The sequence below is a fragment of the Sprattus sprattus genome (assembly GCF_963457725.1).
Source record: "Sprattus sprattus genome assembly, chromosome: 2".
In the NCBI taxonomy this organism is placed as follows: Eukaryota; Metazoa; Chordata; class Actinopteri; order Clupeiformes; family Clupeidae; genus Sprattus; species Sprattus sprattus.
Genome location: NC_137921.1, coordinates 33189190 through 33204019, shown reverse-complemented (window position 1 = coordinate 33204019; position 14830 = coordinate 33189190). Strand labels below are relative to the sequence as shown.

The 14830-nt window shown below is 43.1% G+C and overlaps 1 protein-coding gene across 1 annotated transcript in view; it reads right to left on the bottom strand.

The window, feature by feature from the left end:
• LOC308381990 (uncharacterized protein) overlaps window positions 1–9791 on the bottom strand; it is a gene marked incomplete at both ends in the record, with an annotated part of 36912 nt that extends 27121 nt beyond the window's left edge. Inside the window, 3 exons of the mRNA XM_080859670.1 lie at window positions 8891–8955; window positions 9037–9215; window positions 9780–9791. Coding sequence (XP_080715796.1) covers window positions 8891–8955; window positions 9037–9215; window positions 9780–9791 — 256 coding nt within the window. The remainder of the gene's footprint in view (window positions 1–8890; window positions 8956–9036; window positions 9216–9779) is intronic.
• Window positions 9792–14830: the final 5039 nt, after the last annotated feature.

The following is a 14830-nucleotide window of genomic DNA, read 5'->3' as shown; positions in this document are numbered from 1 at the left end:
CATCACCTACCTCAAACTCACCAGGCTAAGGGGCAGGCCAAAGGCTATACATTTGCTACCAATTTAGGCCCAAACGTTTGGAATTTCAGCCTCTTCCTTTCACTTTCCTCAAATTGAGCTCATGTCGTACAGATTCACCTCCAGGATAAACACAAAGGCAGCCACATGACCCTAATAATCAAAACTGTGGAGGTAGTAAATAAATAAAACACAGGGATGATGTTCGGCATTTTTCACAAAAACCTGCAGGAAAGATTGGGGGCGGGGGCAGGGAACTCACCCACTGTTCTTTGAACTGTTCACTGTTTTCAGGCGGGCTATTAGACAGCCCTATTATTATTGAGATGCTTTTTGGATTCTTGTTCAAAATGGAGCCTGTTCATACAAACTTTGAGGTTTGGGGGCTCATTCAGCTGACTGGGTGGCATCCACAGGGGAATTAACAAAAGGGCAGAGTTGGAAAGGCACCAGTAGCCGCTTGCTAACCTGTGTTGGCCTCAGGAACATACGGGTGAGAACTTATTTCCTGGCCCTAGATCAATGGATGCCAGCATGTGTCAGTCAACATGCAGTATATATGGCTTGGCCATTTTATTTTAACATAGATTTATGACCTATACTTGTGTACATTCTCTTTTTCAAAAGCCTCATGTGGTAGCTGCTTATCTTCCTCAAGTTCATTTCAGTCAGTTTTTAACTTTAACGTTGCTTTTGCCTCTGTGAGAGTGTTTTTGACTCTGCAGTTTGGGACTGAACATCAACAGTATTGCCCCTGTAAGAGTGTTTTTGACTATGCAAAACAGGACTGAAGACCAACATTATTGCCTAAGCCATTCTCTCAAAATAGAAAAGTAAAGAACCTCCTCAAACAAACTTGTTCTCAATCAAAAACATTTAACATGTGAAAAGCAACAGACCCCAACACCTTGTAAGACACTTAACAGTTCATTGTGTCGTCACAGTTTTTTTACTCAGGTTTTATTTTTATTTTTTAGACAATACAAACAAATATCTCAACAGTGGTGTCATTCTTATTGCAGGCTCAACCACAATCACGACATGACAACGCAGCTGTGGTCTGCTGGTGACTTCAGATGAGACGTGACTAAGGAGACGGCTCCTTTGAAGCCCTTGCCACGACTCCCCACCCACACACAGCTCAGGCACGGTAGGACTGAGGGGCTGGATTTCACTCACCATTGCTCACACAAGCACGGGAGGTAACATCCCTGTGACAAAACCTTCATATCAAACATTAGTCAGTGGTTACATGCTTAGTTGTAACATACTGAAAGTATCTCACTGTACGTACGACATTTAGTAACACACTGGAATTTTTGTGTCTTTAGATCTAACTGAATTGCTGCAAAGACATACAGTGGACATGAGCTATTGTCAGTGACTGTTGTCTGTGGTCACAGAATATTATTTCTATCCAACTATGACTTACATTAGTCTTCAGTTTCACCAGAAAGACATTTCCTCAATGAACCAGAAGATGGCAGTCAAAGCTTGGTTTCATCAGCCTTAGGGTTAGTTGGGTTTTACGAAGTACAACTTTGGGTTAGTTTCCCGTATTCTGTGCAATAGACTCATGCAGATGGGTTTCTTCTTAATGGACAGAGATGACACATGTAGCATGCAAGACCGAAAATAACAAACATGGCCTCATTCCATTGGACAGAACATCATCTAAATTGTGTGGGCTCGAGTGTGCTTTTTTATGGTCTTCATTCTGATTGCAGTTTGTCATACCCTATTTTTATGTGCTTAGCAAGCCTTAATACAAGTAACATATTTTGTGACATATGGGAAGTTGTAGCAGCAGCTTACTGCCGACTTGTAATTCCATTTACTCCGTCACAATTGAAAATTATTGCGCTGTAAGAAAGAAGTTTGGTTTTCATTTCTCCTCCTGAACTGGTTTCTTACAGCCACTTTTCAGTCGAAACAGACATTCACCTCTCTTTCACTGGAAATCGAGTCCTACAGTAATGCGAATTGCTTCTATAAGCACAGCTATTATCATCAGGGTGCCAAATGAATTTAGGGAATACAATGGCCTGTAATGGAACAACAGTCAGGATCTCTATTAGATACATACAGATGAAATGTGGAGCCCTTAGAAGTTTGTTCTAAACGCAATTCAATCTCAACCCTTCCTTTTCACACCACATAATGGCCGTCAAATTACCACTGACTGGGCTAATGTGGAAGCTTGAGGATTTAGTGAGGAGTGAGATGCTTAGCCGAAGGATTAAAACTCTTATCCCTTTCTTTCCACAGAGCTGTTAGCCATGCCCCACAGGTTTTATGGGCACTAGAAGATATCCTCCATTGTGAACATGTAGTTTAGGTGAGTACCAAGCCGCATTTTGAAAGCTCTCCTTGTAATGACTCGGTGTAAGAGATTATGTCGGGAGAGATAAAGAAATACAATTAAAAACACACACACACACACACACAGTCACACATACGCACACATATATGCTATACAATACACACATTTGCACACATTTGCTCACGTGCATTCTCACTCACTTACATGCTCACCCTTGTAGGGTACACACATACTCGGACCTTCTGCAATGTGTACGTATGTCAAGAATCTTATCGATTTCAGAGCAGGAATCTTGGGAAATCCGTTGTTACGTGAGCCACTATTTTAATATTATCATTTCACAACCGCATAAAATTGTTTTCTGACAGGTGCATCGCAAATGTTCTGCAAAAGCTGGTCACTTATTCCCAGGGCACATTTTTTCTCCGAGCTTTCATGTGTCAGTCACTCAGGCAGTTCTCGGAGGTGTGAGTGGGTGTGAGGTTTGCTCCTCCGAGCACCAGCTTGCTGCCACACCGCAAAAGAAAGGGCTTAACGGCTTGATGCAGTTTTCTGGTGCTCAACCTCTGATTAGCACGGCCATATTTAAAACATGTTGAGGGTGAAAGACAAATGTTAATTTGCTAATGACGTTGTGAGGATAGTGATTTCTAGAAGCGTGTAGGCTTTGCGCTTCTCGTAGCCTCCAGTTCCTTAATCATCCCTGTGGATGGATTCAAATGAGGCCTTTTGTAAAAAAAAAAAAAAAAAAAAAAAGCACGGCAACCACTTTACCTCCTGCTGCCAGAAGGGTTACCTTTTTCTGCAAGCATTTGTTTCTAAGCGGCGCGCCCTGGATTTTCAAGTGTATTTTTTTTCAGGGGAAAGACAAAAGCACATTTGAAAAACCAAAATGACCACTCGGCCATATCTTGCCGTACCTATGTTATTGCTGTAGGTAAGCACATTTCCATACCAGAAACAAATTATAAACCTCTTTAATGACCGAAAAATAAAAATGCCAATGTCAGATTGAACCGCACACACACTGAAAATAGAGAATTACCTTTCCAATGTGGGCCCTCTGGGAAATCGGCTCACATTTTCCTGTTTTTATATTCTCATGCGGTTTGTAATTGCAAGTGAATGCTCTCACTGGCCCTGTGGGTCATGCATAGTGTATTGTCATTTTTTTATTCACAACTTCAAACGCCCCAGCAGTAAAAAACTGCGAGGAACATAGCCACAGAGACGTCGGTAACCAGAGATGTTTTCACAGTAGTTCCCCCTTGGTTTGCATTACCGCATTCGATATCCCCTCTTAGCTCTCTCCATGAGAAAACGGAGTGCAGAAAGAAATCCAGAATGTTGAACTGACTTCAGACGGAGCACACATAAACACACATCCTGGGTTAGCCGGGCCGTCGAGAGCCCCGCAACCTGGGTTCAGACAGCCATCACGCCTGGGCCTGGGCCTGGGCCACAGAGGTCCTTATGTGTGTCCCACTGAGAAACACACAGCTAAAGTTCATTGCTCCTGGAATTCAAATCGTACATCATACTGACAATAACAACAAGTTCTTGGGTTAAGTACTCAGGAGAAACTTCAAAACACTTTAGAAGTGTCTGTTAAATGTCTAAATATATACGCATGGCCTTATATTTCGTTTGCATTGAGAAGTGTAGGGAGAGTTGAAAGATGCACTCCACCCATGACCTTAGAGATTGGTTTAAATGACACGAACACAAACAACGAATATCCCGTCATAATATAAAATATGTGTGCCTGTACAATTGTGGCCGATGAAAACAGTGAACTCTCAGACAAGGCTTTATCACCAACCAAGAGTGAAGCTGCAGTCACACTGCTGCCAGCACACATGATCGGCCCTCTGATGCTTCTGGAAAAGGTGTTCTCGTTGGCAGATTAATTTGGAGGCCACTTTGTCTTTGATCCACCTAGTGATAGAAGAGATTAAACTGTTTACACAAGGGCCTTGCTCTCTTTGAGTTATCTTACCGAACTCCACCACTATTCCCGGCGCAGGATCGCCTGTCGGAGGGGAAAACTTTGCAAATTACGAGTGCAATAAAAGCGCATGCTTTTAATGTTACAGACATCTGAAGGGAGCTTGCAAGAGCTGCGAGGTAGGAGAAAAAGGGACACAGCGCTGCCCATAACGTCTCACTGCTTTATCCTTGGGAGTCTTTGAAGTCGCTGCGCTGTTAACAAATGCCACACGTCTTACACATAAACTTAAAATGATTGAACGCTTCACCACTTGTCTTTTGCAGCTGTGGCACTGTTTTTGCTGCTGGCTGGAACAGGTTCTTATTTTGTGACCCTGTTTGCTCTGACCAGCACTCCTTCCCTTATACGGTTCATACGTAGGGATGAGAGCATGTGGCTCTTTTGACATACCACTGTGTTTTTTTTTCTTCTTCTAATTGAGCAAGAAATGTTTAAAGGCTCATTAAATTATGTAATAGTCTAGAAATAACTAAATGAGTTACCCTGTACTTACCAGTGCGGAGACAGTAGTTTCCGTTATCATCAAGAGTGCATTCAGATCCTCTTCCTGATTTCTGCTTAAATAATAGTTTAATGTGACTGTGAATGCAGTGCTTTCAGCTGGTGAAGTTGTCCTGTTTTGGCAATTTGGCCCTTTGTTCCACAGATCTTACATTCATGCGAATCCCAGCATATACAGTATGTTAGCAGAAAAAAAAGTTTGAAGCTCTGGAATGTTCCTGCTTGTTGCCAAAATTGATTTCAATTGCCTCTGTGGTTTCATCAACACTGTAATTGTGGCTTGTAGGCTAAGGAGAGAAAGAGAGGAGGAGAACAGGCGAGAAAGAGAGGAGGAGAACAGGAGAGAACCAGAGAGGAGGGGAACAGGAGAGAAAGAGAGGAGGAGAACAGGAGAGACCCAGAGAGGAGGGGAACAGGAGAGAAAGAGAGGAGGAGAACAGGAGAGAACCAGAGAGGAGGGGAACAGGAGAGAAAGAGAGGAGGGGAACAGGAGAGAACCAGAGAGGAGGGGAACAGGAGAGAAAGAGAGGAGGGGAACAGGAGAGAACCAGAGAGGAGGGGAACAGGAGAGAACCAGAGAGGAGGGGAACAGGAGAGAAGTGACAAAATAAGAGGCCAAAAAGCAGACACACACAGAAGGCCTCATAAAGCACTCCATTGTGTCACATTAAATAAGCTGTTAGACATGTCATGCAAACAGAGCTCTGAAGAAGACGTGCATAAGTGCGCCAATGCGGCAGATAAGATATTTGACCTTTGCTGGGAACGGATTCTACATAGGCCCTACAGTGCTGGAAGGTATAACATCATGTGCAATGACCACTGCAGAGAGATAAGAGGAGTTTATCACCACTGTAAAATGAGCATTACTCTGTAACAAAGACAATCTCTTATTCCTCTGACTCCGGCTTCACCAAGAAGGAAATACAGCAAAGTGTGATTTCACAGCCTTGCTTGCTCTGGTTTCTCTGGCCATTGTGTGGCTGGCAGGACATTTTGGAATCTTCCAGAGTCTCAACTTTTGGTTGCAGCACCTTGTCGATAATAAAGATTATGGTTTTAGAATCAGGCCAAGTGGGAAGGGATAAAACCCAACCTTTCTTTGAGCCATAAGAACTCTTCAAGGCATGGCGATAAGGGTCTCGTTGCCACAGTAATATATCAAGACCCTTTGCACAAGTCCATTCAGAAGTAGGGATGAGAGGAAACTCTCCTGGGTGTACAATAAAATATATGTTCTTTGGCACCGATACAGCATTCACAGGATGCATACTATAACAACTGTACAGACAAGGTGTGGACATCCAAAAAAAGAAGCATTTGGGATTCTGATCTTATCTTGTAAACTATCGCAATGCAAAACCTGACCTTTGGAGAGATGAAAGGACCTGCTATCAAGATGTGAGCTTTACAAGTTTCTAAATTGTGTCATGTAAACTGAAGAGGGCTCGTGTCAGCCTATTATATTCTGTGCTATCTCTTACAAGGCAACTTTGAGATGACGTTTGTCAAACCTGCTGCCAGGAAATCCAGTCAGTTTTTTTTATACCTGCCATTGCAGCTCAATCAAAGTATTATGTATGTTATCTCAAAAAGTGAAAACAGGCATATCATAATTTGATAATAAGCCAACATAATTTATCAGCAATATTGTGGACAGTGTATGCACCACACATACAAGGTTTTTTAAAATAAAAAAATCAATTAAACATTAAATAAACAAATGTAGCCAGCAAGCAAGTTTATCGTTTCATGGGTTATCATACATACCTGTGTGTCTATGTCTATCCGTGTGTGTGTTTTTGTATGTGAGTGTGTGTGCGTGTGTGTGGAGGGGGGGGGGGGGGGGGGGGGGAGTATGGCAAAAGGGATCTTTGTGGTAGCTCTTTCTCTAACCAATCATACCATTCAGTAGAGCAGTACTGGAGTATAAAACACTGTCTATTTTCTCTTTTCTTTGGATTTGGACTGCTAGCCAGATGCAACAAAAGTGTTCTCTGACAGATTAGTATGTAACTGTCCATAGATAGAGGGAGGCAGCACTTTCTGTTGTGCTGTGGGTAATTTGGCAGATATTTGGGGTGAAACATCCTTATGTCATCACAATTCACTTACCCCTATTGAGTTTGGGATGTTGACCACAATGCTTGGTTTTTGACCTTTTATTAGATCTGAAAGGTCTGGCTTAAGGGGATGAGAAAAGCTGGCATTAAAAGGCTGATTCATCTCCACAGATGGTGCTGCCCGCTAGCTTTTGGGTTATTCCATTTTCAAAAACAAATGGGCGACTTCAAACTTTATTATACCAAACGTGCACTTGCAAACTGCCCCTTTAATTCTCAATGCTTACCCCTTTTCTCCTTGAATGTCTGCCAGGCTCCAAATCAAGAGCTCTCTTCATGTCATTTGCCATTTACATCACAAAACAACTTTTCCTCTTCCTTTCTTTGCAATTACCTATTGACCATGAAGTGTGGCTGTAACGCACAGTACAAGGAAGCGTGAGAAATTGGGTGGGAGGGGGGGATAATTGATGGTGGTGACTGATAATTGATTGAGGTTGATGGGGGAAGATGGGGGTGGGTGGGTATTGTACTCACTCCCTCTCAATTGCACGGCATCACTCTCCAGCCTGCTGGGACGACATTGTGAGGCACGTCATGCCACAGTTCTGGCTCGCCACAGCACAGCGTCATCGGGACTTTAGCCGGTCTCACCGCTCAGCTCTAAATTCCTTCCCAGCAGGAAGTATGCCCTTTAGAGTTCACTAAGTAAAACAAAACAAATCAACAAAAAAAGAGTGTGACAAAGTGGACTGCCCTCTTGTGTTTTTTTGTCCCAAAATGCCGGGGAAGCAAAATATCGAGCGGTTTGCTGGCGTCTCGAAAGGTCAACCCAGAAGGCAATGCTTCTCTCAGGGCCCGGGTGGACTTGTGTTGCTCATCAAAATGCAACATTTGTTCTAGTCTTGCTTTTTTTTACTTTTTATTAGTCTGCGTTTATTTTTTTTATTTTTTAATGGTCTGCGTAATATAAAGATCAAGATGTCTCTGAACACCAAGCGAGTTGAGAATAGGCACATTGGCATGGAAGAGAAAGGTCCTTCATATTAGAGATACAAGTACTCCAGACAGCTTACATAGAAAACAGAAATAGTTGATGGTGTTTCTTGCAGGTTAAAGCTAAACCTATGCCAGGTGTCGTGTGAGTGTCGACTGCACTTACTATTTCAGCATGGTGCCATGTCAATGAGACAGAAGTTACCATGTTATCAAAGTGAGCAACAGAAAGAGAATGTCTGCAACATTTCAAACTTTCAGATGTAAGGACAATTCATCATCATTTGTGTCGATTGACCTTTGTTGTTGGGACTGAAGCTAGGCTTCAAACTCAAATGAGTTTGATGATTTCTCCTGCAACCAAAGACCATCCTGGAAATATGCGGCAGGTGTAATATTTAGAATATAAAGAGTTACCAGTGACCAAAGGGACAAGTATAATATTTAGAATATAAAGAGTTACCAGTAACAAAAGGTGCAAGTATTATATTTAGAATATAAAGAGTTACCATTGACCAAAGGTGTCTACCATTGCTTGGTGTCTTGTGCGCCACCACCATCTTGGTTTAACTTAGAAAAGACCATTTTGATTTTCTTTTTGACATTTTGCAAACTTATAGATTTGCTTTTCTTTTGGTTATTAAATTCCTGACCACATGGATCTACAATATGTGACTGAGGACTTGTTGATTAGTTTTCATGAAAGGCAATTGCCCAAATGACTGTTTAGAAGCAAATACGCAAGCAATGTCATTTTGTATCATCCGTCCTTGACACAGGTATCTGTTGACGTAAGCCAACCGATACCCTATACAAATGATATTACTGGCGTCCTGTAAACCTCTTGTTTGAGTGGTCCAAAAGTGGATTTCAAAGGCTTGGCTGTGTAGTATTTGGAGGCAAGATCACACTCCACTGCGGCGGTCTGAAAAAGAGCACCAAATCTAATGTTACACTACCCTTTGCAGGAGTCCCTACCTGTCATTCCAGCGTAGGCATCGGATGCAGCTGTCCCTTCCAATGGCATCATGAGAGACACAACACTGTGGAGTCCAAAACGCCGCATTAACACAGAGGATTACTTTAGGAAAGAAACGGTTGGAACTCTTGTCAGAACTGCTTGCATCACTGCCTCGTAGTAGATGTGCACGTGCACTGAGACCTTGGTCTGACCGTGGCTGGCGCTAGGGAGTGACTCATTCAGCCAGCCAACATCGTCCTCTGTCTGCCCCTGGTGGCAGGGCAGGCAGACGGATGTTTGAGAACACCTGAGGCGCACTCCCCTGCACCCAGCTTCCTCTATCTGTCCCACGTGGAAGTGAGTTTATGCACAGTTTGAGGGAGGGGCAGGACGGCCACGCTGCAGTGACGGCTTCCAGTGGCCCCTGTGAGCTTTAAGGACCAGGTCGGGGTGAGTGATAAATGGTAACACCCGTGAGTCCCGGTGAGGGGCAGACTGACGTGTGATCCACCCTCAAAAGAGGAAGCAAACCCACAAACGTTGAGCGATTTCAAAAGGACCGGTTGCTCTTTGAGTTCACCTCAGAACGGGCTGGAAGTAGCTTTGTTTAAGGCTCAGGGACGTGCACAGGAGTGTGCTAAGGTTGCTTGGGCAACTGCCCGTTTGCCCTCCTCGAGTAAAAGTGCCCCTCCGAGGGAAAAAAATAATAAAAATAAAACATTTTTACTCGCGGAGGGCAAACCGGCATTTCATGTAGACCTAGTTTAAAAAAATCGCCACCATAAACATGTCATAAAGTAGCCTTCTTCACTTCCAATCGATAAGCCTATGGTAACCGGAGTGAAAGTCAGTAGGGGGAGGAGGGCATGCGCCCTCTGTTTAATTGTTACTTCACGCGACCGGCACCTGAGCCTGCATTTTCGCACTTAAGCGACGGTCTGCTTTAACGTTGTCAGAAAAGGTGAGTGTTAAGTTGTAGAAATGTATAACAAACGAACAATCATAATCATGTTTTATGAAATGAATTAAAACCTTCATAAATCGAGGCTCAGTTTGCCACGTTTAGTCTAAATAATCAGATGGCTAGTTTGCCTACCAGACAACCAGCCCGTTATCAAATGCTGAGGAAAATGCGGACCAGGAGATACATTCGACAGGTAGGCCTAAGTGCTGAACACCAAATTTGAGATAAAAGGACCATGCTAGAAAGTACAGGGATAAAGAGCCACATGCTAAATAATTGTAATCTTAAAAAAGTATAGGCTTTTAGAGATCATCTCAAAGATCTTGCCTGAGCAGAACAAAAGTACCACTGCTTCTAGTGGGCATTATAATAGTAATGATAATGTTAATAACAGTAATATTTGATTGGCCAGATGATGATCCAAGCGCATCAACTGCATCCAAAGAGGCAGACCCAGACCCAGATGAGTTCAGGACAGACTTTGAAAACAGGGAAAGAGATGACACAGAAAGTCAGGACAGACTGCCTGCCAGGGAAGATATTGAGATGGAGAGTGAGGCTCAATCCATGACAACAGATTGAGGTGGTGGTGGTGCCCTTTTTTCAGGCCAGAGCAACTGCCCCTCAAAATTCCTGTGCACGTCACTGTTAAGGCTTGTACTGCCCAGTGACGGAAGATGCGAACTATATATGCGTGTGAGCAGACAATAACCAACAGTGTGTCCTGCTGAGTTCCATTAGTCACAGCTTATCTATTCAGATATCTTTTCAAATTAAGATTTGACCATCTAAACTGAGATTAATAGGACATAGCACTGGTCTTTTTACCAGAATGTCTTAAGGGTGCTGAAGGAAAGCATCATCCCTCTCTGACATGCGACTAGAATTATGTTTTATTCAGATGGAGACTACTGTGACATACAAGATCAATTTGAATCAACCTCTCGTGACTAGATAACTAGGTGACATTCATCTTTTCACATTTCACATTCTGTCTTTATTTTTATTTTTTGTTTTATTTTCTGACATTTTTTTGGTGATCAACTAAATAAGTTCCTCTCTTGAGGGCATGAGTTGAATGGTGGCCATGGATTCCATTTTAGCATCATGCACGAACACAAGCATCCCACTGTGCTGTCAGCTGTCCTTTGCCTACAAAATATGATTAAATCTGGGACCATATGTTCAGTGCTTGATAAGTACCAATCACTAGTAAATTGGATGGTAAATCAGAACGGATTCCCACAGTATGTTGCCATCTCATCAAGTTTCAATTTTCACTGAGCAAATTCTATGTATTGTAGCTTTCTCTATTGTACTTTACACCTGGTATGTGCACCGTGTTGAAATACGTACCCACAAGAGTGCATGTATATTGCTCCTCTTATGTTCAAAGTGAGCTGTTTAAAAGCAATAGAGCTGAAATGGCTCTCTTTTTTACTCAACATGATTGCAACTGATTTGTGGGATCAGAGTTTATCATCCGAGTTGTTTGCCAAGGTCATAGCTCACTCCCGCTGGAAGGCCTTGCCTTTTGAGCTATGCACATGTCAGTTGTTCTGAGAAGTGTCTTTACCCTGCTACTGTGTCTGAGGCTGAGCCTATTAGTGCACAACTCCCATTCTTAAAGAAATATGATCACATTTGAGTAAAAAAATATAGATTTCAGTAATTGTGTTTTGCTTTGCTACGTTCCCTCACTGAGGCTTGGACAACAGCCGAGTCAACAGCACCGCAAGACAGAGGAGGCAAACAGTGACTCTCCACTGAAAATAACAGGGGACAAGGGGTTAAATAAACAATGGCCATGCTTTATCAACCTGACCGGCTTTTGATACCATAGAAGTGACAAGTTCCTCCTGACGGCATTTTAAACAGGTGAGACAGAGGGTACCTTGTGTTTAATTTGTAAGTTAAACAGGTGCAGTGGCCCCATACTTTTTCAAACCTTACCTCATAGTTGGTTGCTATCTGGAATGTGATTAGATTGGAGCTCTCACTAAACTCTAAGGGTGATTAAGAGGAAGACGCTATGTGCTAAAAATTGCATTTAATAGAGACAATATGGCGATATTACATATGTGTTTTTGATATACAACATTAGGTCAGAATAAGGGCTGTGGTGGTAGTTTTTCCAATGACCCTTGCTGTACATTTGAATAGCATACTTTTTGGCTTAGGTGCAGATACATTTGATCTTTTATCTGTAATTGATTTTCCTTAATTGGTGTTTTTTATCCATCTTTAGCTTCAGTGTAGAGAAAGTCCTTTGCTTGCTAAGAATTGTTTTCCTGTTCTGGCCGAACATGCATTTCCACGGCGCACTGTTGTGTGCTAAATAAGACGACTGGCAGAATCCCCACTGCAATAACAATCTCCATCCCCCTCACCACACCCCACCATCATCAGCACCAGAGACCCAGGTAGACCCCAGACTCCTCAGCCATAAGCACAAGGCTGTCAGTGGGGATGCTCAGAGATGGCACCTCTTGCAGGTAAAGGGGGTGATGCTCAGAAATGGCACCTCTTGCAGGTAAGGGGGGGGGATGCTCAGAGATGGCACCTCTTGCAGGTAAAGGGGGTGATGCTCAGAGATGGCACCTCTTGCAGGTAAAGGGGGTGATGCTCAGAGATGGCACCTCTTGCAGGTAAAGGGGGTGATGCTCAGAGATGGCACCTCTTGCAGGTAAAGGGGGTGATGCTCAGAGATGGCACCTCTTGCAGGTAAAGGGGGTGAAAAACACGTCTTCTGCCCCTCTTTCTTTCTTCATTGTGACCAGCCGTGCTGCTCAACAAAACAATTGCACCCTTCAGATTTCCACATTTACTGCCAACAACAAAGGCTTTCCACTACCGCCCTGGGAAACTAAATCATTATTTCTGCATTAGCGATATGAGCGCATGGACAATTTCGAACATACCTGTGGCTTTGGAAAAGCTGCTTCTCATTCAATTTCCCTCTCTATCACTCTCTCTCTCTCTTTTGCTCTAGCTGCTTCTCATTTTGATGTCAGGCCAAGAGATTGAAGACAGTTTCTGGTGTGACTTGTTAAGTGTCTATTTAGAGCATGCTGTTGTCTTTAGCTGCGCCTGATCAGGGGAAATGCATGCAGTGCATGTCTGCTTTTCACAAATGGCCTGGTGCAGAACGAACATGCTGCATCAACAGAAAACACTCAGCAGGTCTCAGCCAGGGTCTGAGTGGGTATATGCCCAGACATGTAACTTCATACTTCACTATTACCATTCATACACTAGTGCTACAACTATTGCCATTGCTAACTTTGCACTAGGCATAATTCTTTCCAGAACACAAACAAACAAATAAATGAAAGGCAACGACTACATAGCTGGTGTAAAATGTGGCAAAGGTGTCGTATAGTTGCAAACCTTCACAGAGAGGTGCAAATGAATGTTCTTGTGTTAACCCTCATGACATCTGACATCCATGTCGCAACTTGCCTCTATCCAGTCAAAAGGGTGGCAAGGGACAAGGCTCTGTATTTCGCAGGCGAATCCCTGCATATCAGCCTCTAGGGAGAGCCCACAGTGGGTGATAACTTTCCCACACGCACACACAGACCAGAGCTCAATGGGATGGATGGGAGGATTCCTCTTAATTTCCCAGGGCTCTCCCACTAATGCCCAGATATGCCTCCCCGTCCGAGCACCACTCACATGAGCGGAGGCCTCCCCAATAAATGTTGTGCATAAAAAAATATGTATAACTCTGAGTGAACTGCAGTAATTCTGTTTTGAAAAGAAAAAGAGAAAGTAATGATGCCACTGAAATGAATCCAACATGGTGGAGAGTGACGGGAGTTCCTGGGGGCCCCTTGCTGGGAAATCCCTTCCAGGCGAGGGGCTGACCCTGGCACTGCAACAGCACTTCCTGGACTGTGGGAATGCCAGAGCAGTGGAATATCCTCAGGAACTCGCCTGTTACCTGCCTGACACCCACCGCACCCTGGGCCCCGGCGCTTTACGATTGGAGCCCACGTTTGAGCATCTTATACCACCTCTATTTTTAGGGGCCACATTGGGTCGGGTATGAGAGAAAAAAGAAACCTGCAGCAAAAAATAACTCAATAAACTTTTAGGGGGAAAGTTTAATACCTATGTGGCTCATGTGTGGTCTCAGTTTCATTAAAAGGGGCTAATTTTCCACTCAAGTTCTGGAAACAGGTTCCATAGCAACAGGTCATGAATGCTTGATGCTGTTTAAAGGGGGTGAGGGAGCGTTCTCCTGGCTGGCCTCTCAAGTCAGAAGCCCCCCACTGGTGAACTAGTGTAATGCATAAACATGACAAGAGAGGAGGTTTATTAATAAAAAGGATGTAACCAATGATTGAATATAAAAATATAGCAATTTTAATACATGTATTGCAAATTAATGTGTGTATATATATTATATGTATATTATATATTATATGTAAGATACAAACCTTACATATAATATATAATATGCATATTATAACATATATATCCACTTATTTACATATGTTGCCCTTGACCTAGGTTATCACATTGTATGCAGTGTCATAGAAAGGTGTCTGACATTGGGGGGACCAACTTGAAGGGGGAGGTAGGGTATCTCAGTTGATGAAATGAGATGGGGTTATGAATATGAAGGGTGGTCAACTAGAATCGACATGAATGGTCAGCCCTACCCGGTGCACCTACCTGCCATAGTATAGGCTGCTATAGCAACTTCACAACAGGATTGCGCTTCAAAACATAATTATTATACTTTCATGCAATCAAAACTGTCAAACTGGCTTGCTTAACAATTGTAAACGTGAAAAAAAGGTCATGGACTGGCAACTGTGAATACAGTGGAGCACCAGGGTTTTTACGGTGAGGCCTTCAATTATATCGTTTTTTTGTGACAGAAAAAACTGTTTTGCCATTGTAGCATCTAAGCGCACACTTTTCAAGCATTTTGAGCAGAAAAGCACTGCATGGCACAGGTCGTTTTGAAGCAATATTTCTT